At 38.4% G+C, this 26684-nt stretch overlaps 2 protein-coding genes across 3 annotated transcripts in view; both read right to left on the bottom strand.

Moving 5' to 3' along the window:
• Positions 1-220: 220 nt before the first annotated feature.
• On the bottom strand, positions 221-13024 carry TMEM171 (transmembrane protein 171). The gene is made up of 5 exons (XM_088130173.1): positions 12904-13024; positions 11447-11769; positions 6035-6530; positions 4276-4417; positions 221-2018 (listed from the first exon to the last, which is right to left on the bottom strand). Coding segments are annotated over exons 1-5 (1083 nt in total). The 3' UTR covers positions 221-2017.
• A 1113-nt stretch (positions 13025-14137) lies between these two features.
• Positions 14138-26684, bottom strand: part of FCHO2 (FCH and mu domain containing endocytic adaptor 2) — a 99353-nt gene continuing 86806 nt past the window's right edge. Inside the window, exons 22-25 of one of the 2 annotated variants that reach the window (XM_088130116.1) lie at positions 26420-26619; positions 23239-23303; positions 19367-19531; positions 14138-17066 (exon numbers count right to left, since the gene is read on the bottom strand). In XM_088130116.1, the coding sequence (XP_087986242.1) occupies positions 17044-17066; positions 19367-19531; positions 23239-23303; positions 26420-26619 (453 nt within the window). In that variant the 3' untranslated portion in view covers positions 14138-17043. Of the gene's footprint in view, positions 17067-19045; positions 19532-23238; positions 23304-26419; positions 26620-26684 lie in introns of those variants that run through there. The other variant, XM_088130115.1, reaches the window with a different exon arrangement.

The following is a 26684-nucleotide window of genomic DNA, read 5'->3' on the forward strand; positions in this document are numbered from 1 at the left end:
TCTATTTATATCATTGTACACAATCTAGAGTTGGTTTGGTAGCTGAGGCAGTCAGTAATTCAGACTTGAACTTGGATCTCCCCACTCCTGCTCCAACTCCTCAATCCCCACACTATGGCGGCTCTCACAATTATTCTTCATGGCTATGGTGAGGCCCTTAATTCAGCAAGATGAAATGTGTCATTTGATGCACGAAATATTTAAGACACTGTATGCTGTCTATTTTGCATTGTGATATTTAATAAATTAAAACGTCACACAGTATTGGAACATGAGCATCTACCCAGACACCTTCAATATCTTAAGTCTCCTGGGCCTTTACAGAAGGGGAAAAAGAGGAAAAAGTCATATAAGATCTTCAGAATTATTTCTTCCAGTCTATGTTGATCCTAACACTTGTCCAGATAGTGGTTTTCTCTAGGTATTTAAACCTCATGCAGGGGTGTTTACGATGGTTCCCTACTTGAATACCTCTTTGGAAGTAGTAGTTCACCAGTTATAGGCATTCCATCTTGGCTTCTGCCACAGCTTCCTCTATGGTTTGGCCTCTAAAATGAAGGTGTGTGGTCTGTGGTTTATGGGCAGTGTGCTATGCACCCTGAGTAAGGCTTTCAGAGCCACCAAGGGTTGTTGTTGGATGTTGACAGTGGCACTAGCATATCCCAGCACTGTCAACACTTCATGTCAAAGGATTGTCAAGTGCTTCATACTTCTTTGCTGTCCTTTTTCTGTGCCCTCTCCTTGCTGAGAGCCAAACCTTTGAAGCATAGCACAGTAAACCAAGAGACCACAAAATGTACCTGTTCCCTCACCCATTTCCTAATCCTCTATTGCAGCCAAGCCTATCAAGTACCAATTTCTTCAAGCAGCATCACCATAACACCTTTCCACTGCTGCTACCGCTGCACCCCTCTTCTTCCTTACTTTCCATGGAGTAATGCCTCTTTCCCTTTACTTGGCTGCTTATTGAGCAGTCAGGTGACTTTTATGGCAGCTTCCAAGTCACTTGTTTGCTCCCTCAGCAAGTCCTTGTTTGCTCACTCAGCAAATGAAATTTCCAAAACATCTGCACAGCTTTACACTTGCCTCCCCTGACCTTTCTAACACTGATGAACTGCTGGATTCTAACAGCAAGCAATAAGCTTGTAAAACTACTGTGCTGACCACTCCCCCCGCACCCCTCCCCCCCCATTCTGGCTTTCTATTTCAGGCAATGCTTCCAGCCAACTTCCTGGTTCCTTCTAACTCGGGATGCCAAAGCATCCTTCAGCATTTCCTCTGGACTTCTTAGTCAAGGTCAGGCAGCCTCCAAGAAATTGAGCTGCTGCTGCTGGTACTATCCCTGCTATAGGAACAATAAGAAAAATGGATGTGTAAGTTAACAGATATACACTTGTTGTGGAAATGGGCAGGATGGCAATCAAAGTATATTACCAAAAATCAACCTATTTTACAGGTGAAATGGATAACAAATCACTAATATTTCCTTTGCCTTGTAGGAAATAAAGGTAGCCACTTGTTCCTGGACAAGCCCATTTCCCCCATGCATATTCCAGCCACTTTCTTTGTAAAGCCCCCAACATATTCTATATGCCTAAAGGAAGCCTTTGACTTGAAAAGGTTGTACATTCCTGATGTACAACTTACTGTTCTCTTTAATGCATTCTGAGGAAAGGCAGGTATAGCCTTTTTCATTCTCCTTTCAGATTATTTTTATCTGGAATTCCTGTGGTTTTTTCTTTTCTTGTCTTCATTTATACCTACTCCTTCCCCTGTCTTTCTGCTTCGCTCTGAATATTTCTTTCAGTTGGTGATAAGCAGATGGTAATGGATTAGCTAAGTATGGAAGGGAGAGGAAGACAAGACACATTCATTATTTACAGCTGCTTCTTTTGCCTTGTAATTCTGAGATGACTCAGAGGAATGACAGTGAACTGATTACATTTTAGAAGGCAAACTGTTTCCTGATACTGCAGAGCTCATTCTCTTTGTGGGCCTGTTATTCACAATTCAATACTCTGCAAAAACAATAACAAAATAAAAACGTTAGATATAGACATATTACATTTATCATCATCATCAGTGTTAGCCATCTTGGATGACAATACAAACAGTATAATAACTTTATAATGTTAAACTTAATGTTAAGAGCAGTTTGATAGTGAGAAAAGGTGTGAGAAGTTAATGAAAATGTGGTGAGCTACTCTTCCTTGGAACTATTCAGGCAATCACTGACAAGCATTTACCAGGGATGCTCTAATTTGGATTTCTACACAGTGCAGGCAGTTGGACTTCCAACTCTATGATTATATGCACTGTATGGTAGAATTGCATCTGCCACAGATATTGTCATTTTAATACTCCTCTTTTCTAGCATGCAAAGACTAAATATAGTTTTATACATGATACATTTATCCATGTACAACATCATCTATAATTCATATAAAGATGTCTTTTCACCAAGTGAACTTGACTTACACTCATATTTTTCCAGGAAGGTCACAACAGTATTGTATGCAGGTACTGATTAGACTTATAAGTACCTTACATTCTATAAGGAGACTGTAATATTTACTGTATTTATCAGTGTATAACACACACTTCCCCCCCTAAAATTCGGGGCTGAAGTTATACGCTGATATGCATGTTATACGCCAATGTATAAGCCCTGCAGCTTCTCACCTCAAGCAGCAGGGCTGGGATAGCGGAGCCTTCATTTGAGCCAGGGCCATAATTAGAGCTGAAACCGCATACTTCCCATCTCCTCCTCCGATTGATGGCACTTCAACCATGCCTCCTCTGTTTGCAGTCTTTAGTAACATCACCTGCGCGTCTGGCACTGTTGCTTTGCTCTGACTCATTACTACACACCGGACCACACAGGTGATGTCACTAAAGTACCGCAAGCTTCCCTCCTCTCTTTGCAGCGTTCCGCCATGTAGTAATGAGCCAGAGCAAAGCGCTGGTGCTTTGCTCTGACACACTGAGTGCCGGACCGTGTGGGTGATGTGAAACGCTACTTGTTTCAGTTTCTTAAAACTACCGGTATCCCTAATGGAATCAAGACAAAAGCGTTTAGCATATACAGCTGGTTTCAAGTTAAAGGCTGTGGAATATGCCAAGCAACATGGAAACAGGGCTGCAGCAAGGCATTTTGGAGAGCCACCAACAGAATGCACAGTATGAGAGTGGTGAAAAAATGAAGAAAAAACCAAGACATTATCAAAAACAAAATGCAATTTCTGCAGCAGTATTGCCAAATGGCCAAAATTGGAAGAACAGGTAAAAGAATTTGTACTTAATCAAAGAAAAGCTGGCACTGCTTTATCAACAAAAATTATAATTATTCAAGCAGTGAAAATCAGCAAAGAGTTACAAATACATGATTTCAAAAAGACAGCATCTCGGTGCCAAAGATTTATGAAGAGGCATGAGCTTCAGATGCGAACAAGAACCAGGATTGCCCAGCGTATGCCGGACAATTATGAAGAGATGCAGTTAAACAAGATATTGTTATCAAATCTTTTAAGAAATGTGGCATAAGCAATGCTTTGGATGGTAAAGATGACGAACCGGTTTATGAAGACAGTAGCAGTGAAAGTAGCAGTGTTCAGTTTGATTTTGAAGACAGCAGTGAAGACAAAGCGTTTCATGGTTTGCAAGATAGTGATTCTGATTAAAATTTTTGTAAAAACTTATATCTTTCATATTATGTATTTACCTTATAAGTGGTATAAATATTAATAAACAAAAAGTTCAGAGCTCCATTTATTTTGCTTCCAAGTCAAATATTTTAAATTTAAGTTTTTTTTTTACTCAAACTTCCTTCTTAAAATTAAGGTGCGTGTTATATGCCTGTGTGTGTTATACGCCGATAAATATGGTACTTTTGCCTATATCTAACTTTATAATATTAAGACCAAACCAGACATGATGTGAGAGATCCATTAGTAGATATTTCAATAATTTTTAAGACTTGAAAGCAGGTGCACTTAACAAAGATTTAATAAAGAATTGGGGTTGTAATGCTAGAGGAAGGTAGCTACTCTGTGCTAAAATCTCTACATGACTAACAGCTGATCGAGAAATAGATCATAAAGAAATAGGAATTAATAATTACTGCTCACACCAATCTAATCCCAAGCCTCCCCATGGCTTCTTTTAATTGGTAGGGGGAAACATTTGTCTTATTAGGAATCTTCCATGTCATGCCTCCTTTGTTGCTTATTTTTTAAACATTTAAGTATCTAAAATTAAAAGCAGAAGTGCACTTACCAATTCATAAAAATACTGTGGTATGGTGGAGGATTTTCATTTAAAATAAATTCACTTGATACCAAGCTAGGAGTTACGGTCTGTAGTGAACAATCAGAAAAATAAGGTGGTGGTGGTGGAGGAAAAACCATTACAGTATCACCTGCAAACGAAAAGACATGTTTTAAAATCAAAATCTTCTGCAGATTTCTTTGGAGCAGTAAATAAGACAGCCATGCTTCCAAAGTGTATTTCACTAGAAATTAACCATGAGTTGGAATATTTACTATGTATCTTTAAACTCTTTTCAGTTTTTCAAAATAATTACAGTATATTTTATACTGTATATTTTATAATGTATTGAATATTACTGATATATAACCATAAAAATGTTCTACCCACTAGAGATACTATAAGAAGTAATATTTATATAAAAGTATTGTTTATTTATGCTTATAAGATCAAATTATGTCCATGTTTAAAATGCCAACATTATTTTACATTTTAGGTTTTACAGCTTTTTAACTGTACAAATATGGCTACAGATAGAACCTTAATCATCCTATTGAGAGAGCAAGCAGACTTACATTAATTAGGTATAAAATACCTAAAATCAGTGAATATACCCAGCAGAAATATAAAGCAACTTACAAGAGTTTGCCTACAATTGTTAAAAAATAAAACAAGCACACTGTGCTGGTAATTAAATATTGAATAGATCCAATACAGCACTGGTAAACTCCATATGATGGATCACAAATTATAGTGTCTAATATATAGAGATGCAATACCTCATAGAACTGATATAAGGATGTTTGACTGAAAAATAGAATATAGAATTGAGTAATTCTTTCAACATTCCTTAAAAAGTAATTTCAGTGTATTGTTTTTAAAAATACTATTCTTATAAGTCACAACAAACATGCTGACTATTTTATCTCTTATAACTTTAAGCTTATAAGATTCTCATTGCAAAGCACTCTAGGTAGCTGTCATCCAGTTAATGGCATTTTAGTTTATTAATCATATTTTTAGCAAAATAAATATTCAGTTAAATTTCACTATTGTTCTAAAGCAAAATATGGTATCTTTGTGGGAACATCATGTAAAAACAATCTGCATTCTTCCACTCCCTTTTTCTAATTTTCTTCCACCCTTTTCCCAATGCCTGTCCCAATCTTTGAGAGCTGAGAAGAAATGGAATATTTCCCTTAAGTAATTCTTGTGAAGGGACGCTGAAAAGTAAATCTGACACAGAATTTAATTCAAACTGGAAAACAGTCCTAGACTCCAATTCAATATATGGATTTGTATCACTTCTAAAATATGAGTTTCCTTCTTCATAAAGTCTGTATTTTAATGTTATTGGACTTCTAAGTTAGAATAGACTTTTGGTAGCATGGACAGAATTTATTGTAGTTCACAATTTCATTTTTTATGATTTATAGTGTGCTGACCATAGTTCCTGATATTTATGCTTTGGTTAGAGCTTAATGGTGATTTTCAGACTTTTAAAACAGTATAATATATTCAGTTACTCATAATCAATTAATGATATACTGGAAAATGATAATCTCTATGACATTTGTAAATCCTTGGTTTACTTATTTGTATCCTACTCTTTTATCCCTTTCTTTTGTTCTTTTTTCTTCCCTATTCATATATTTTTTCTAAAATGACTAATAAAGATATATTGGAAGGGAAGGGAAGGGAAGGGAAGGACATGATACCGGGAGCTACAGATAACTGATAAAAACATCTGGCTGATTTATTTACTTACCGACTGTAACTTGAAATGATTCAGAGTTTAATTGTTCTTCTTCACTGACAGAAGATTCTTGGATAAGGGTTAAGTTTTGTTTCTTTTTAATGTGAGCTATCACAAAGAAACATAATCCAATAAGCACGATTAAAGGACCCATAGTTTGTACAGAATGAAATCCACAGTCCTGGAGTTCAATACTAGATGTATTGCTATGGTTAAACTGCTGATAGCGCCATCCTGGGCTGCATCCAGGAATCCATATGCCAAGGACACTAATAAGCATCCCACTTGTTAAAAATAAAAACCCAAAGACAAGGAATTGAGCAAACTGACAATTTCCTCGACAAAAAACAAATCCATATACCTGATCGTCTTGCAATTGCACATTTCTGAGATAATCTTTAGCTCTCGATTGTGCCAAAATTATACAAACTAATCCAACAACTGCAAGCAGAGGCCCAATGATTTTGAAAGCTCCTTTACAGTCACCGAAGGCTCCACTTGGACATGTCTGCAAAACAAACATTGATAGCAAAAATCCAGCACATAACAATGTAATGCCAAAAACAAAAAGGAAAGAGATAAATTTCCTAGGATGTCCATTATCTCCTTCCATTCCAGGCAGGGAACGAGGAACTGAATACATTATTATTATGTGAAATCCTCCTTCAAGATGAAGTAGAATATGTTGTCTTCTATGGAGATCAGAATGACATAACTCTTCAGCAGGCCTGGGAATTAAAACAAAAAGATAAATATAATTAACAACTAGAGGGCATAAAAGGAAAACACACTTATTAACTCTATCCTTGACATAGAATTGCAAAGTTGAAATAAGGTTATTCTGTGCCTGCTTGGTTTGGTGGAGACCAAGGATGTTCCAATGGAACATTATTAGCCCAAGAACAAAAACTAAAAAGTAGAAATATAAGATAGGAGAAAAGAAAGTTAGTGGAAACCTTCTGCACATTCTGGAAGTGATCCTGCTTTTAATAGCAGCAATAAAAGGGAGCTCAGATTAAAATAAGTTTTACAGTGAACAGGTACTTCCAAATGACTGCTTCCTTCCCATTCTCAGCCCCACTAGGAAGATCAGACCAGGAAATCAATTTCACAAAGGGAGGCTAAAACCATTTTTATTGAGATTGGCTATAACAAAATCTTTCAACTCTGATTTTTATTAGCAAATTCTTGGGTAATCATACTGAAATTAATCTAACTCAAAGAATTACTACAAGAGTAATATTGGCCAACTAATTAGATACACAGTTAAAATGCAAGTAGGGAAAGAAATCTTCTGGACTGGAAGGGGAAAGAGTTGAAATGAACTTAAATGAGAAGTCAGAGGACCATCATCTTATTTGGACCTATTAAAATAAAATCCAAGAACTTAGTTGTGTGTTAGTCACAACACTGGTTAAAGCCTTTATGTCTTTCAAGATTTCTTATCTGATAAAGACTTCTTTGGGTCAAGCTTGGTAACTGCTCATGTAGTTTTCTTAGCAACAATATGGAAGTAGTCTGATACTGCCTACTTTCTGTGTTGATGGTTTTACTTCCCATTTTACCGTACAGCTCTGATGTTTCCTGGTGGTCTCTTATCCAGGCCAGTCACTCAGTCTGTCAGTCATTCAAGAACTAATCAGTCTGATCCTGCTTAGCTTTTTGAGATGAGCCAAGATCAACTAGATGCTGTCACCTATCTGGGCACCACTGTGTGAAAAAATTAAGAAATCACAGATCTCTTCAGACAGAGAGACCCTTCAGACAGGGTCTATCTGTCTATTTTGTTGGAAAATATAATTTGAACTAAAGGGTTTTTTAACTGGTACTATATAGAATCTCCATTAGCAGTACCAGCTTAGTTAGAGATGGTTACACCCTGTGTTAACTACCAAACATGCTATAAAAGGGGCTGTCCTTAAAAACTGTCCAGAAACTAAAATTGTGCAAAATGCAGCAACAAGGCTCCTAATTGGTGCAAGATTCAGGACTGTATGATTCATTGGTTGGCAATTGTTTAGCAGACATAAATCAAGCTGCTGGCACAATCAGATTACTTTATATGCTATGCAATTCTATGAATATCTCCTCAAAATTAAGTCTGGAGGCATAGGACTGAAGCCTTGAACTATTATAAAAAGTAAAAAATAATACAGACTTCCATCCAGTTTCTTCTAATCTAAACATTTCTTATACTGTACTTTCTCTGTATATTGGCAATTTTTTAGTTCAAAATTGAAAACAAAGCATTCAATGAACTTTTCTACTCCCCCTTATAAAAAGGGATATAAAGACTAAGACAGATTAAAATATAGGTAGTACCCAGTTTAAGAATGAGTTCTGTTCCCAAAGTCTGTTCTTAAATCAAATTTGTATGTAAGCCAGAACAGTATTATATAATATTGTATAAGTAGTATTGTATAATTAACTCAAACCATTTAGTTCAAATCATTGTGTATTTAACTCAAATTTTGCTACAATAGGCTCTGTTCTCAACTATGAGCCATCTGTAAACTGGCTGTTCTTAACCCAGGGACTACCTGTAATAGCAAAATTACCAGAAAATAAAGGAGAAAGCATAGATCTTTTAATTATATTTATAAAATGGTCTTTTCTATGCCAATCTTGTAATGCAATTAAGAAGATAGACAGACAGACAGACAGACAGACACAAACCTGAATCAATCCATTGAAGGATGAAGGCCTCTTCATTGAAGTTTATGAACCATAATCTACCACACTGATTCAGTATGGATTGGTACATAGATGTTTCCAACTTCCCAGTCTAAGTTTGACAGAGACTGGCCACAAATCACCCAGCCAACTTCCATGCCTAAGAGAGGACTACAATCTGGATCACTCTACTCCTAGTCTAGCATTTTAATTGCTACACCACACTGGCTCTCCTACACATACTAATTATCTATCTATCCATCCAATCATATTTTCTTAAACTTTCAAAATTAGGGAAAAAAGAACACAAAGAGCTCTTGGTTGTGGAATGAACTAAACTTCTATGCTTAAAAAACAATGTATATGTTTATTATGAATTTTAAAAGTGAAATCATTGTACAATTAACATTAATTAGTTTGAAGTTCTGTCAAAATGTTAAATATTCACTTTAAGAGTTTAATACCATTCTCAAAGCTATCACCATTTCAAAACAATTAAGTTTCAATAAATCCACTGAAATGATCTGAAATATATTCACAGTTTTAATGGCATTACACCTGTGCAAAGTATTACAGGTGAATTATTAGGTGAATTAATGGTAAAAGGAACAGATAGAAACTTCTTGTGGTAGAATGCCATTGCTTTATCTTGACTGTCACTACATCCCTATACATGGTTATTCAGAAATAAGTCTAGTGCAATTTGCTCCCATGTAGGCAAGTACAAAATTGCAGCTTAATTTAGCTAAGAACTAAAAATATGAAACACTATTATCCTGAAGAATATAAATAAAATTAAACTCAAGCTTTAAAAAACTTGCAGACCATAGTGCCTATACATGCGTAATTGTAATCAAAGGATTTTCAGTTTGCTCAAACTGTCTGAAATATTAAAATAATGTAAGCCAAAGAAAGTATACAACACCCTACAACAATTAAGTATTGAAAAGTGATTTTTATTCCATCTAGCCCCCAAAGTCTAAACAGAAGATTCAAATGACAGAAGGGTTACTATACACTTCTATCTTCAAAGAAAGCAGAAGAAACAGAATGTGTACTTTTCAAAATAGGTAGTAAGTTAGACTTATATTGTCATAAGCAAACTAGTTGTCTAAATCAGGGAGCTATGAATATGATCAAAATGCTACCAGCCACTAGTTGCAACTGTCATATTTAGTAAAGGTAGTTATTAATAAGATCTGAAGGGGAGACTGAACATGGGGGAGAAACAGAGACAGTTGTAACAAGCAGTTGCACACAAACTTAATTTTGTTCTTTAGAAAAATGTGCATGGGTATATGCCTGATAGCATCTGAAGCTATTCTTAGCTACATTTATAATCAAACATATATTTGTTTTATAAGTCAGCAAGAACAAGCCACTTAAGAGAGAATTCCTGCCAGCAGAATTTTTTGTAAACTCACTGACAAGCTTGCATATTTTCCTGCCTAGGTAACATTTTTAATGTAACACTACATACCTCACTTTATCCCATTAAGATGGTAAGGACGTCAAAATTCAATCTGTGTTTGTAGGACATACTGAGCCACTAACTAGCCAACCAAATTTTAGTCTACTATGCTGGATGAATTCAGTCTGTATGTATTTATATGTGTGTGTTTACGGTTCAGTGTGTCATGGAAACTTATAAAACTGGGTTATTCCAGTTAATCATTGTTAGGTTAATCAAATGCAAATATCTGGGAACACAATCTCTTTTGAATAATTTTAGGGTAGTCATGTCAGCTTTATAGAATAAAATGAGGCACCTTGTGGTACTCTATGTAAGTTATTATGACCTACATTTTGAAGGACTGGCATCCATTTCATGAGATGTATAAAAAGCAATCCTAGTGTTTATACTGGCACAAGCAGGAGATCCAGCCTCTGAGTAAGAAAGGCAGCCCTTGCCATAGGTATTGCAGGAAGCAACCATACATACATACAGTGCATACACCACTGGCAGATAGCAGTAGCCCAAAGGCACGGGACAAGCAGATACCACAGCTTCCTGGAATAGTTGGTGCAGGATTTCAGCATGAACGTTTGCAGAGAACTGGATCTGCAAAATGGGGTACTGTATGTTTTGATGTGGGAATTTTTTCCTCACTGGAACATCACCTGTGCTGAACGAGGGTATCCACCCACACAAGAGTGGAAAAACATCCCTAATTTCTGGCAGTCCTATTTAAAAGAACCCATTTTACGAATCCAACCCTACCTCCAAAACATCACATTGACAGCCAACTGCTTTCTCCTTAACTGATGCTCTCCAGATGTGCTGGGCCAAAATTTCAATTTCCATCACCCCCTCCCCTCTCCAGCCTGCATAACCAATGGCTGTCGTAGCTAAGGACGAAAGAGTTATAGTGCAAATGAAATACTTGTGGAGCGGAGATCTGCTTGAAGACTAACTTGCACGTATGGAATAAGCTCCTCACGTTTAGAACAAAACCAAAATAAAAAAACCCACCGGCGTAAACAGGCTTTTCTTTTAGTGGCAGGAAAAGGGATGGCGGCGCCGCGAAGAAGCCGCAATCAAGGAGTTACGCCGACACCGGAGCAAGCATCGGCCTCGGTCTCAGTAAAAATCCTGAGGGGCAGGTCCGAACGGAGAAAAAAAAGCATGTCCGTACCAGCCGCCATTCCTGCCTGCAAAAGCCCAACCGAGCATCCGCTCGTTTCTCCCACCCTCCTTTCCCTGGAGAGGAGTCGCCCCAACACTGGAACCAGAAGCGTGGCTACTACTACCTTACACCAGAGAGCCTCTTCCTTTCTCGGCGGGCTCTGGGTTGGGGGGCCGAGAAGATGGTAGCCTTCCTCGGGCGGCGAGCGCCGGCTTGCTGGCGCCCGGAATGACCTTGAGCCGGAACGCTCCCGTAGTTTTCCTCCCCGCTCAGGTCCTTCCTCCGCAGCCGCTACCCCGCGTTTCCCCAATCGGCGAGCCGCGCCGGGAGAGCAAAGCGCGCGCGCCCTCTGGAGTGAAGCCCCTTCCCGAAAAGGCGCGCAGGGAGGGAGCCGCGGAAATGACAGAAATCGGGCCTTGGAGCCCGCTTCTCCCTCTCTCTGTCTCTCTTAGGACGGGGAAGAAGTTGGCATTTTAAAGCGTGACGCGTACGAGCAGAGTTTGCAGGTGCAAGCTGGCAATTTCATGCCCAGGGGAAAAAAAAACTCTTCAAGAAGGTACATCACTTCCATTAGAAACAGACGCTTCCACATTTTCCTTTTTTTTCTGGAGGGATTAAACGTTCACTACGTTCAGTGCAGCAGGAAAGGATTATATAACAAAATACAAAAATTCTTCCAACTTTTCTTTGCCTCAGGGTAAAATACATAAACCTTTTAATATCAAACAATGGCTAAGCATTAAAACTTGGATAATTGTGGAATCTTGGTTTCTTTGGCTATCATTTTAGAAATATTAAATGTTGGTATGACAGATAAGCATATGCAGATGTGTGCTTGTAATTGTGGCAGGAACTTCTTTACAACTACAGCTGAGGAATCCCAGCAGGAAAAAACCCCAATGGTAGAGCTGAACATAAGGTGAATGTTTTGTCTGTCTATGTGGGCCCCATGAAATTGCTTCTCTGCCTGGAAATTGTAAGCATGGCATTGATGCCTAATTTAGGGGATTTTGTTCTTATGCTTAAAATCATTCAAGCCATAGGTGAACATTCTGTATTTAAGTTTGTGTTCATGGGGAAACTATCAAGACTTCTATAAATCAGAACTGCTGCTTTGAATAATAGATTGAAATATTTTCCTTGAGTTTGGATAGGAAGATATGACATATATTTAATAGATATTAAAAACACAATTCATTAGGAAGATACAAATATCTGATGTTTACCTGACCACTACAGGTCTCCAATTTTACTTCAACAATAATTGTACAGGGTTCACCATCAGGTAAATAATGAACACTTTTCTAATATGACAGGGATATAGATACAGAAACTATTTAGCACTAGGTAAATCTAGAGCACTTTCTGATTGATAGATGTTTTCAGGACAGTTATCGGATCCAATTATTCTCAAGAAGACTGTTTTGGGAACTTGAGTTTAATTTTTCATTTTGCTCTAGTTTTTTGGGAAACTGCAGCAAATTTAGTTTTGAACTGTGAGTGATCCATTTTTCTACTGGAGGTAATTCTTGCCATTCCCCGCTTCCTGTGTTTGTCACTCATTATCCAGAGGCTGCATACCTGCTTCTCTACTTCCAGCATGCTCACAACCTTGCCTAATCCAGCCAGCATAACAGCTTGTATCTATGGCTTCAGTAGTTGGAGAAAGTTCTTGATGGCAAAACTGCTCACATGCTTTCATACCAACTTTGTGGGTCACAAATTTTATGTTACTGGATTACAGTGAGCGTTACAGTGAGCAAAAAAAAGCCTCCCAACAACAAAAAGCCCACCGGGGAATTACAATAATTAGCTTACATTTTAAAAATTTATACTCTATATTCTCTTCATAGCTACACCTCCATTTTTTTCCCCAAATCACAAAGGAACACAAATACACGTAAAGAAAAATATGGGTCAGGAGGGTGGTGGGAGTTTAGCAATTTCTTTCTTTCTGTATGCAATGGGCACGAGGGGACTTTTATTATTCCACAAACCAGCGACAGGGAACAGGAACAGACTGGATGTTTTTTCCCCCCTTACATTCTGATACCAATCAACTGGAAGAGAGAGTGAACACTAATGTGCTTTGGAAGTGCTAGACTCACAAACCTATAGCCATAGTAGTGCTCAACAAATAGCAAAGACAATGGTAGGTTGATAAACAGTTTCATGAGGAACTGGGAGGTGGAAATGCTAATGGCTTAGAAGTGCTCAAAGACTAACAGCATTTTACATCACTTGTATATTTGCTTTAAGGTATCATACACTATATGTATGTTATCATGGTCTCACATGGGCTAGTTAACTGAGTTGCACTTACCTCTACAGTGGCACAAAATAAACTTGTGACAACCAAAAAGAATACTTTTGATTTGCCACAAGATTTCACAAGTAGGTCAATAAAAGCAAATGCTGAACATCAGGGGACTAAAAAAGCATACCTTTAAAACTGGCTATACTGTAATACATATTCCTTTCCAGTTATTTATAATGCTGCTATACAGCACTGATAATGATATGACTACTAGTACTTAAAATTAGTTATTGTGAAAATACTTGCTTTCTAAATCAGCTTTCTCAGAAGTAAGTCTCACTGGTTTCCATAGAATCTACTTGATGGAGATCAGCAGGACTACAACCTCGGAACCTTTTTTGGAAAGTACTTGATATAATATGTGGCCTTGATGGTAGAAAAGGAACCAATTCTAATGGTGAAGCAGAATAAAATGCATCGCCTTATTCATAAAATCTTACATTTTATCTGAAGACTGCCCACAGAATACTTGAGGATAATGTATGATAGCATATAAACAGCAACAACCAGATTGTAAGTTATATATTACATGTTTATTATAGGTGCAATTTTTAAAACATTTTGTAAAAGATCAGATGTATTTACAATTTCTCTAAGATTTATACTGCTCTAATTTACAATTTGTAGAAACTGCAGACCCTTCAGATTTGGGTTTACAAATTCTCCCAAAAGGCAGCTACAAAGGTGATCTCTTTATAAACAAGCAAGATCCAGCTTGCTACATGAAATTTCCATCAGATATGTTTCATTTATATACATCTATATCTATATTTAGATATAGATATTTCTTTTAAAAATTCTATATAAAGTTGCATGGCTTCAAACTGATAACATGCAGCCTTTGTGAATGTGTATTTGAGGATATTTGGTAGTAAGGCTAGAAAGTGCTGAAATTTAGCACTAATTTAGAAAGAACACATGATTAAAATGGAAGATAAAACAGGCTGACTTTCAAAAGTAAGGTATTAAACTGTTCAGACAGTTGTGATTGCATTAGCACATTACAAATAAGAGTCCATTAAAACTCTGTACCATCTGAAATGCCAATTTTAGTTAAAAATTCTAATAATTCCATCAAAACTATCATTCTACAATATAAAAATTCATTGTGTAGTGCTGTAATGGAATCTTAGTTAAGATTTTTCTAAAATAATGCAAACATGTAAAAAGTAATTTTTGATTGCAATTCTATAATCAGTTATTAATGTATGAATTATTCATGCTTTTCAGTATTTGGGTTTATGTATGTGTGACAACATCTACAATTGGATTAATTTTTGGTAAAAAAGTGAGACTGAAGAACTTTGAGCAACAGGCCAGAGTTGACCATCAAAGATAAAAGTGTGTTTTTTTCTTCTTAAAAAGGAAAAAGCTTAGCTGCCATTTTTTTCCCATCCCAATAACGTGCCAGAGAATTATACATCACAATGTAATATCTTTCTGAGAGACATTATATGCCAGTTAGAGAATGAATGTTGCTGGGCTGCTGAGGGCAGCGTATCTGTCACATGAAGTGAAGGAAAAGGTTTTATTTAACTTTTAAAGCAGAGCAGAAGAAAATAATTGATCCTTGTATCTTTAAAAATAAGACAACCACATCTTAGGTCTCTGATTTTGCCCATCCTGAAAGTCACTGATATTTTGTAGGAGATTAATGGTCCCACAAAAGGTGGGAAAGGGCTTTTCCACTTAATCCTGAGTATAAATTCCTTTGATGCCAATAGAACACATATAGCTATATTTGTAGTGTGCTTAGGATGCATCAGAATTTAGTGGCTATATAAAACATATTAATCCACTATTTTACTCATTAGAAGTATTGTACACTGAATTAGTGATTTTAATATATGCTTTTGTTAGGAACTGGATTTCAGAAAAGTACTTAATCTCTGGTACAGCTACTGACTATATAATTCACCAGCCCCAGTAACTTTTGATTTTTGTATTTAATGTCTTAAAAGCATAAGGCATAAATTCTAAAAGCAGGACTTGTATTAAAATTATCTAAATGGGTCACTTTCATTTTTTTAGGGCTATTATCTGCCTCTGTACTAATGTGGCCATAAAATATTTACTGAAATTACTATCAGTAATCGTTTTTGTTTTGCTCAAACCAGACCTTTAAAATAACATTGCCGCTCACAAGCAACACTTACATTCATGCTATATGTTTGAAAGCATGTGAAATTCAGCTTTTTGTAGCTAGCAAAGGAAATGCTGCATTTTAATATATTATTATTATTTTAAAATTTAATACACTTTCAGGATTTTGCACATCTTTGGTGATATTTAAAATTTGTATACTGTAATATTAACTGACAAGAGTTATAAAGTTTCCTTTGTAATGGCTGCATTTATTGCATTTAACCCAACAGAAGTTATTTTAAATGCTATTTTATGCTTCAATTTCCAAATGCCAGGTTATGTCCAATTGTGCCTATCTTCCAGTGAAAGAAATTGTAGTGGCTGATTGGCTTCTCCCTCCCACTTGAAATGCCTCATGCCCCCCCCCCCCAAAATCTACATCAGAAGTCCTGAGGAATCTCCCTAGCAAATTTGAGGGATGCATGGAAGGTAGAACACAAGTGATTCTTCCATTCTGTAAGCAGAAGATCATTTGCATCAAGTTTACTGTTTGGAAGATCTAGATAATGAAAAAAAGGTAAAGAAATGAGAAGCACATAAACATTTGACAGGCACAGTTTTGAAAAGGCACAAATATTACACATTTCATATAAAAATAAATAATCTACAGCATTAATTAAAATTACAACTCCCATCAAGTTAACTAATGGCAGAAGCAAATAACTCTGTTGTACATTGCAATTAAAAAAAAAACATTGCACTTTACATTTTTAAAAACCATCTCCTATAAAACACTGGTCATTTAATTATGTATGATGTATGGAAATAAAGTTATTTTTATAGATATCTCTAACAAGATATGACACATGAATATACAAGAGTGAAAACAAAAAATACTTTGCCACTGTTTTGTTTATGGAATGGCAATATTGGAAACTGAAAAATATACTTCAGTAATATTTATAGAAAGTTAAAATATAGTTTTGTTTAAGGTATCACAAAGCATCACACACTTTAAATACCACACAACTGCTATTTTGGCTCTGAGGCTACATCACTACTAAGTATTTCAGTATCTTGTTTCCCAGTATTGCAACTGATTTTCTATACAGTTGGAGTTCACTTCAGTGCTATTTCAAAATAGAGTATTTTTTAAACTGACTTATTTTCAAAAGTGCATTTTGTTGGGTATAAACTCCAAAAACGATGCAATGTGTTTTCAGAAATTAATGCATGTTAAAATAGTGTTGGAAAGATAGCAAGAGAATGAACAAACTTCTTATTCATTGGAAAGAAAAAAAACTTTCTTAACAGGCTGTTCAGCAGTCTGCCATATATCGTCCTGAAAGACATAAAAAGTTCCACAGTTATTGCCTTAAGAAACATTAATAGAAAAGTAAGTTTTTAAATCAGGCTTCCACATTTTTGGCTATCATGGGCTGTGTGCTTCAGTCCTCTGGTAGAGATGATCCCTGACCTTCCTTCTAAAATTGGGATTTCAAGAATTGCATGAATCCTCCCACTCCCTCCCTAACTCCAAGGATGAAAGACAGACTGGGAACTGCTGGGTTGCAGCCAAGGAACCTGGTGTGCTTTATCGTGCAAGGCCCAACTGCCAAGCTCTTTGCTGCCCTTTCACAGAGGAGGAGAGCTTTCCTGGGTGTAGAACTGTTAAATGAACCAGAAGAATTGGCAGAGAACTACAGTACTTGGCTAGGTCCCAAAAGCCAGACAAAAATTGTGGACTTTTAAAGGCTGAATATATTCCCTCTGTGTGTGTATCTACGCATGCAGTACTGTGCAAAAGTTTTAGGCAGGTGTGAAAAAATGCTGTAAAGTAAGAATGCTTTCAAAAATATATATTGTAATTGTTTATGTTTATCAATTTACAAAATGCAAAGTGAGTGAACAGAAGAGAAATCCAAATCAAATCAATATTTGGTGTGACCGCCCTTTGCCTTCAAAACAGCATCAATTCTTCTAGGTACACTTGCACACAGTTTTTGAAGGAACTCGGCAGGTAGGTTGTTCCAAATGTCTTGGAGAACCAACCACAGATCTCCCGTGGACGTAGGCTGCCTCAAATCCTTCTGTCTCCTCATGTAATCCCAGACAGACTCAATGATGTTGAGATCAGGGCTCTGTGGGGGCAAACCATCACTTCCAGGACTCCTTCTTCTTTACGCTGAAGATAGTTCTTAATGACACTGGCTGTATGTTTGGGGTTGTTGTCCTGCTGCAGAATAAATTTGGGGCCAATCACACAGCTCCCTGATGGTATGGCATGATGGATAAATATCTGCCTGTATTTCTCAGCATTGAGGACACCATTGATCCTGACCAAATCTCCAACTCCATTTGCAGAAATGCAGCCCCAAACTTGCAAGGAACCTCCACCATATTTCACTGTTGCCTGCAGACACTCATTATTGTACCATTCTCCAGCCCCTTGGTGAACAAACTGCCTCCTGCTTCAGCCAAATATTTCAAATTTTGACTCATCAGTCCAGAGCACCTGCTGCCATTTTTCTGCACCCCCGTTCCTATGTTTTCATGCATAATTGAGTCACTTAGCCTTGTTTCCATGTTGGAGGTATGGCTTTTTGGCCGCAATTCTTCCATGAAGACCACTTCTGGCCAGACTGCTCTGGACAGCAGATGGTGTACCTGGGTCCCACTGGTTTCCGCCAGTTCTGTGCTGATGGCACTGCTGGACATCTTCCGATGTCAAAGGAAAGTAAGCATGGTGTGTCTTCCATCTGCTGCATCAAGTTTCCTTGGCTGACCACTGCGTCTATGGTCCTCAGCGTTGCCCATTTCTTTGTGCTTCTTCAAAAGAGCTTGAACAGCACATCTCAAAACCCCAGTTTACTTTGCAATTTTTGCCTGGGAGAGACCTTGCTGATGCAGTATACCTTGTGTCTTGTTGCTGTGCTCTGTCTTGCCATGGTGTATGACCTATGACATGAAACTGTCTTCCACAACCTCACCTTAGTAGCAGAGTTTGGCTGTTCCTCACCCAGTTTTAAGCCTCTTACACAGCTGTTTCTGTTTCAGTTAATGACTATGTTTCAACCTACATATGAAATTGATGATCATTAGCAGCTGCTTGGTATAATTGGTTAATCATACATATGACTCTAATCCTACAAGATCCCTGACTTTGTGCAAGTAAACAAAGTGTGCAAGTGTAAGAATTGATGCTAGTTTAAAGCCAAAGGGTATTCACACCAAATAGTGATTTGATTTGGACTTCTCTTCTGTTCGCTCACTTTGCATTTTGTAAATTGATAAACATATACAATTACAATATATATTTTTGAAAGCATTCTTACTTTACAGCATTTTTTCACATCTGCCTAAAACCTTTGCACAGTACTGTATATAAACATGTCACTATACAACACACACAGAGTGTTTTTAACCAAGATGCAAAATTAGTATACAGATTCTCATTAAAGTAGAACACACTTTAGCAACTGAGGGTTGTTGTTATGGAGGGTTATGGAGGGTTATCGAGTTAATTTGCTGTACACACCCATTACAAAAAGTTTTACACTTATGATTCTGACTGCTATAATGATATACTGAATGTCAGACATTGCACATTATAGGTTATCCTGAAAAGGACATTATCCTTACCAGTGGCAAACCTCTTCTTAATTAAGGAAAGCCGATAGCCAGTGCCTACTAATTCAACATCTACTCCAGAAAGAGTGCTTCCCTCACTGATAAATTGCACTGCAAGTGTTGTTGGCTTACTGGGTCCTTCAGAAAGGTCAAATTTAGCTCTGAGGGAGCCAGAGCCTATTCAGAGGAGAGAGAGAGAAAAAATAAAGGAGTTTGCTTATTAGCATAAGTACAATTGATACTTTGATTACTTGATAATACAGCCAAAACAAAGATCTACAAAAATGTATCCAATAATATTTCTTTTAATGTTCAAAGTGCCACAAAATCCTTCATTATAGTTGCTGCAAAATACTAACACAATCAGCCAATTTTATTATAGCAGGCATAACAGTGGCTGGAGTTTAACATAGACTGTTACTATAAACTGATGATATAGTATGCATTGATAATTATGTATTTTTCTATACCAAAATATATTGTCATTTTACAATAATTTGTTAATTTACTAGGCTATTCGATTAACTGCAGTAATTTCAAATACAGTGGGGCAAAAAAGTATTTAGTCAGCCACCAATTGTGCAAGTTCTCCCACTTAAAAAGATGAGAGAGGCCTGTAATTTTCATCATAGGTATACCTCAACTATGAGAGACAAAATGGGGGGAAAAATCCAGAAAATCACATTGTCTGATTTTTAAAGAATTTATTTGCAAATCATGGTGGAAAATAAGTATTTGGTCAATATCAAAAGTTCATCTCAATACTTTGTTATATATCCTTTGTTGGCAATGACAGAGGTCAAACGTTTTCTGTAAGTCTTCACAAGGTTTTCACACACTGTTGCTGGTATTTTGGCCCATTCCACCATGCAGATCTCCTCTAGAGCAGTGATGTTTTGGGGGCTGTCGCTGGGCAACACGGACTTTCAACTCCCTCCAAAGGTTTTCCATGGGGTTGAGATCTGGAGACTGGCTAGGCCACTCCAGGACCTTGAAATGCTTCTTACGAAGCCACTCCTTCGTTGCCCGGGCGGTGTGTTTGGGATCACTGTGATGCTGAAAGACCCAGCCACGTTTCATCTTCAATGCCCTTGCTGATGGAAGGAGGTGTTCACTCAAAATCTCACGATACATGGCCCCATTCATTCTTTCCTTTACACAGATCAGTCGTCCTGGTCCCTTTGCAGAAAAACAGCCCCAAAGCATGATGTTTCCACCCCCATGCTTCACAGTAGGTATGGTGTTCTTTGGATGCAACTCAGCATTCTCTCTCCTCCAAACACGACGAGTTGAGTTTAGACCAAAACGTTCTACTTTGGTTTCATCTGACCATATGACATTCTCCCAATCCTCTTCTGGATCATCCAAATGCTCTCTAGCAAACTTCAGACGGGCCCAGACATGTACTGGCTTAAGCAGGGGGACACATCTGGCACTGCAGGATTTGGCAGCATAGTGTGTTACTGATGGTAGCCTTTGTTACTTTGGTCCCAGCTCTCTGCAGGTCATTCACTAGGTCCCCCATGTGGTTCTGGGATTTTTGCTCACCATTCTTGTGATCATTTTGACCCCACGGGGTGAGATCTTGCATGGAGCCCCAGATCGAGGGAGATTATCCATTTTCTAATTATTGCTCCCACAGTTGATTTCTTCACACCAAGCTGCTTGCCTATTGCAGATTCAGTCTTCCCAGCCTGGTGCAGGTCTACAATTTTGTTTCTGGTGTCCTTCATCAGCTCTTTGGTCTTGGCCATAGTGGAGTTTGGAGTGTGACTGTTTGAGGTTGTGGACAGGTGTCTTTTATACTGATAACAAGGTCAAACAGGTGCCATTACTACAGGTAACGAGTGGAGGACAGAGGAGCCTCTTAAAGAAGTAGTTACAGGTCTGTGAGAGCCAGACATTTTGCTTGTTTGTAGGTGACCAAATACTTATTTTCCACCATGATTTGCAAATAAATTCTTTAAAAGTCAGACAATGTGATTTTCTGGATTTTTCCCCCCATTTTGTCTCTCATAGTTGAGGTATACCTATGATGAAAATTACAGGCCTCTCTCATCTTTTTAAGTGGGAGAACTTGCACAATTGGTGGCTGACTAAATACTTTTTTGCCTCACTGTATTTCCTATAGGATCTCATGTGTCTATTGGCATTTGTATTAATTGGGGTTGCAATTGTTCTTGAATTCTTTTACGTATCTGAGACTACTTATTTTATTTTATTTTTTATTTATATATCAAATTTGTCACTGCCCATCTCGTTGAAACAACTCCGGGTGGTTTACAAAACAGAATTAATTAAAATTACAAAATTACAATCTACTATTAATAAATAGAAAATAAATAGGTCCAAGAATAATTGGCAGTCACTCAGGGAGCATCATCAAGGCACCAGCCACCCCAGGATTGGGTAAAATTGTTATCACCCCATGCAAGCTGGCAGAGCCAAGGTCTTTAATCCTTTCCGGAAGGCCGGGAGTGTAGGGGCCTGCTGCACCTCTGGGGGGAGAATGTTCCAAAGGGTGGGGGCAACAGCAGAGAAGGCTCTCCTCTTGGGCCCTGCCAGCTGACATTCTCTCGCTGATGGGGTCTGCAACATGCTCTCTCTGCCTGATCAGGTGGGACGGGTTGATGTGACAGGGGCGAGATGGTCCCTCAGGTACCCTGGACCCACGCCATGTAGGGCTTTAAAGGTGATAACCAACACTTTGAATTGGACCCAGAAGCAGACTGGGACCCAATGCAGCTTGCGCAGTAAAGGTGTTATACATGCTGTTCTTGGGGCATTCAAAATTGTCCGCGTGGCTGCATTTTGAACCAGCTGTAGCTTTCGGATACTCTTCAAAGGTAGCCCCATGTAGAGCACATTGCAATAGTCTAGCCGAGAGGTGACCAGGGCGTGAGTGACTGACCGGAGAGCCTCCTGATCTAGGAAAGGGTATAACTGGGGTACCACATGAAGGTGGGCAAAAGCCCTCCTGGCCACGACTGCCACCTGCTCCTCAAGCAGGAGTTGTGAGTCCAGGAGGGCCCCCAGATTATGCACGGGGTCTGTCCGGGGCAGTGCAACCCTATATAAAACCAAAGATGGCAAATCCTTGGATACAGAGGGGCCTCCAATCCATAGCCACTCTGTCTTACCAAGGTTCAGCTGAAGCCTGTTGCACCCCATCCAGACCGCCACAGCCTCCAGGCACCACAAAAGGGTAGTCACAGCATCACTCACCTCACACAGGATGGAGATGTATAACTGGGTATCATCTAAATATTGATGATACCTCATCCCATGGTGGCAGATGATCTCACCCAGTGATTTCATGTAGATGTTAAAAAGGAGCAGAGAAAATACTGAGCCCTGGGGCACCTCACAAAGGAGGGGCCACGAGCTGGACCTCTCGCCCCCCAATCAACACTGATTGGGATCGAGCATTCTAAACTGACGGTAGCTTAAATCGACTTAATTTTTTTCTTGTGTTGTTAAGGCTATTCTGTACTGAGATAAGTTGGCAAAACTATTATTTTTCTGCAACTCAATATAGTATGTACTTTTATTCATAATTTATTATGGTATAATTAAAGCAAAAATTGGATTATATGATTCAATGCCAGTTTTCATATTGCAAAATATGATAGTGTTGATGAGAAAAATCCATCATAAAATATGTTTGGAAAGAAAAACAATTATTTACATTTCCATATACAGAATATATTTGGATATCTTCTTTCTAAAAGGCCCCTCAAATAATAACTTATAATATATATTACAATTTACAAGGGCACCGCAGGATACTCTGTGTTAGTTTTTAATTGATTATTTGTCCAACTTAAAAACACCAGTGGTAGTTTTCTTATCTATAATAGTTAACTTAAAACATTTCTTCTTACCGCCATTTTCTGATTTTTCTGAAATACTAGCTAATTTCCACAAAGCTTTCATCTGCTCTGAGTTCCTGTAAGGAAAAATAAAATCTTCATATATTGGCAGTTCTCCATACTGCTACTCTGGATCTATTCTCTTAGGCAAGTTTTCAAGCAATTAAAAGTGTAATAAGCAAGTATGTATCGGACTCCATTCTCAAACAGATATTAGATATTCCACCTGGAAGAGACAGTCTTAAAGGTAACCTGGAGCCAAGGCATACAGGGCTTTATGGGCGATAAACAAGACTCTGAATTAGATTCAGAAACTAAATGGTAGCCTATGAAGCAGCCAATTAACTGGTATTATATGACAAAAATAGTTCTTATCTGCTAACATCCTGGCTGCTGCATTTTGCCCTAATGCTGTTTCCAAGACATGGTCAAAGGCAGCCCAATATAGTTGATATGGATGGTAATGTGGGTATGGACTTCACGGTCTTAACAGGGCTACAACTGGTTCATCAGGGCTACACTGACCATGACTTCCACCTGTTGTTTTAATAAGAGCCTCAGTCCAGGGTAATTCCCAAGTTGTGGACTTGCTCCTTCAGAGAGAAAGTGATCCCTTCCAAAGCAATCACCAGGACTGCCAATGAGCCAAGATGTTTCTGCACAAACAGTAATTCTGTCTTGCTGGAATGGAGCCTAAACTTGTTTTGGCCCATCCAGGCTCTCACAGCCTCCAGATACCAGCTCAGCATTTCCAAAGCATCTCTGGCTCAGGCTAGAGTGTTGATGTATAATTCAGTGTCATCAGCATGCTGTTGGTATCTGACCCCAAACCAGTGGAAGACCTTTTCCAGCAGCTTCATACATATGTTAAATAGTAATGGGAAGAGTTGAACCCTAAGGAATACCACAGTGGAGTAACCATAAACTCAACTGCTTATCTCCCATTATTATTAAGTGAAACTGCTCACTAAGATAGGAGCAGAACCACTGCAAAACAGTGCCTCCAACTCCTAGTCCTGAAATAAGAACATGGTCAATGGTATCAGAAACTGCTAAGATGTCAAATATGTTCATGGGACCAATGCTGTCTCTGTCCTATGCCTAGACCTAAATCCAGACTGTAGGAATCCAGATAATCGATTTCATCTAGGAACCTCTATAGCTATTTCCCCAATACTTTCTCTAACACCTTTCCCAGAAAAGGAGGGATGGATACTAGGTAAAAAATCTCAAGTATACCGGGATTGAGAGATGACCTCCAAGAGAGAGCACCTCACACTGCCTTTTTCAAGACCAATTGCGCTACACCCTCTCCTCTAAAAAGCATTCAACACCTCTTGGATCCGACCATACAATTCCAACACCCTTCCTCACCCCGCCATTCCCACAACAGCCCAAATTTATTTATTTTTATATTTCAAATTTAGATACCGCCCATCTCACAAAAAGAGCCTGGAGTGGCATGGATTTAGCCTACTCATACTACAAAGAATCCTATTCACTTTCTCAGCTCTACAAGTTCAACTCCCAAATAACATTGCAAGATTACCCCAATCTCCAGTCTCAATTCTGCCCAAGGAGCATTCTGCTCTGAATATGAGAAATTTTATCTGTGAAGAATTTCACAAACATGACACAGCGACCAGCAGAAACACTGTTCCATCAGTTTCTTCGCAAAAGGAAACAAGTAATGAGAACAGGGCCACTGGATGTGAGTTTGTAGGGGCAATAAGAACACTTGACACTCTTATTGTTGTAGTATTGGCCTTAATATGGGTTCATGTCTTGATCAAATTCACTGCTTTTTTCCAACTGTGCTTTAGGAATCTCTTCAACTGTTTCATTTCCTAGAGCTACTTGGTAAACCGAGGAACACCCTGGTACTAACAGTTACAGAGACCATTCAGGAAATATTACACCCAAAGCCCTATTCCAAAAGGTTATAAGCATATGAATTCATCCATTATCCTTGCCGAGATCAAGAATAGCAGTATTTGCAGCTTCACAAAGTCGTGATCTAATCACAGCAAGGGACTGAGGACAATATCCCCCACCTTCCAATTAAGCACCATATGCTCTGAAGTGAACAGAAGGTCTCCCACTTTACCACCCATATGAGTCAGGCTGAGATAACTTAGGACAAGCCCATGGTCACCATGGAATCTTAATCACCTTTAGACCCCACCCAAGGTCAAAGATGTTATACACCCCCAGCATTAACAGCCTGGAAACCTCCACTACCAGTCCTGTGATATGATCCATGAACTCAGAAAGGGCCCTTGCTAGATAGTGAGTTGGCTAGTACACCAAGAGTCACCCTAGCTTGTCCTTACAGCCCAGTGCCACATAAAGGCACTCTCATTCATTGAGAAGAATGGGAATGAGGAAGGAATGATCAAATTTTAAAGGGGTTCTTTCAAAAAAGACTACACAGTCCTGAGAAAGAGTGTGTGAAAGAAACTCAAAATAGCCTGACTGTGAAACCCTGGCAGGCTTTCAAGATTCTGTTCTACCCTACAATAAAAAAGAGATTACTGGAATCCTTGCCATGCCTGTTTCTTGACCCTGCCTACCTCAAAGGGCTGACAACAATCTTGAAAGCCCCCCTTAATGATTTGCTCATTTCTTCTTCATTCCCAAGGCCAGGTCTACATTCTTTCACAGCCCTGGAGCACCCCTGCAGCCCTGGAGCAGCACACCTCATCCCACAAATGTATCAAGAACAATCACTGTCACAAACCTTTTCTACCCTTCATTCCTAGGCTACTGTGAGACCAAAAAGGAAGAAGGGCAAATCTCTGACAGAGCTACATCCCCACCAAGATCCAACCAGGTTTCGGTTATATATATCAGGTAGGGCTGTTCATCCACCACAATACTGTGGATGAATTAAATCTTATTCCAGACAGGCCTGGTATTAACTAGCAGCAGGAGGTGGCCAAGGATCCCACAATCCAATCCAAGGTACCAAGGCAGGGGCTCACCAGAAAATTTCTTCTTATGTATCAGCCCAGCTTCTGTCATACCTCCCCATCATAAAGTCCCCATTGGTTTCCCAAGGTTTCCCTCTTTCATTTCTACGAGAATTGCTTCGAGCATCAATAATCACTGCATTTCAGAAACAGTTTTAGAGGACAGGACAAGTATAAGTATCCTAACATGAATTTAATGCAGTATCAATAAAAAAAGTTACCATTTTGCTGGTGGAAGTGATTGCATGTTTATTACACCTCCATCAACTGGTACGATGACTTGTAGATTGGATAGCGTACTTGGCACTGCCATGGATGCTGGATTGTATTTGTAATCAACTCTTACATCAGTTGTGCTAGCATTGCATTTCCAATATGTGGCAAGATTCAGAGGTGTAGACTGGATACCATTTGACAATACCTTTGAAAACAATAATAATAAAAAAAAAACTTTTAGGATCAGTCTGAAAATCCCGTAATTTCCAA

The sequence above is a fragment of the Python bivittatus genome, unplaced genomic scaffold (genome assembly GCF_059951505.1).
Source record: "Python bivittatus isolate LINGU-HERP-01145 unplaced genomic scaffold, Pbiv_v1 ctg000850_np1212, whole genome shotgun sequence".
Taxonomy (NCBI): domain Eukaryota; kingdom Metazoa; phylum Chordata; class Lepidosauria; order Squamata; family Pythonidae; genus Python; species Python bivittatus.

Coding starts and splice junctions, on each gene's coding strand:
- TMEM171 (XM_088130173.1), bottom strand. CDS start 13,024: ATGAAAGCATGTGAGCAGTTTTGCCATCAAGAACTTTCTCCAACTACT. Junction 11,770..12,903: donor TGCTGGAAGTAGAGAAGCAG/GTATGCAGCCTC, acceptor CCCCGTCCTAAG/AGAGACAGAGAGAGGGAGAA. Junction 4,418..6,034: donor ATCATTTCAAGTTACAGTCG/GTAAGTAAATAA, acceptor TTTCGTTTGCAG/GTGATACTGTAATGGTTTTT.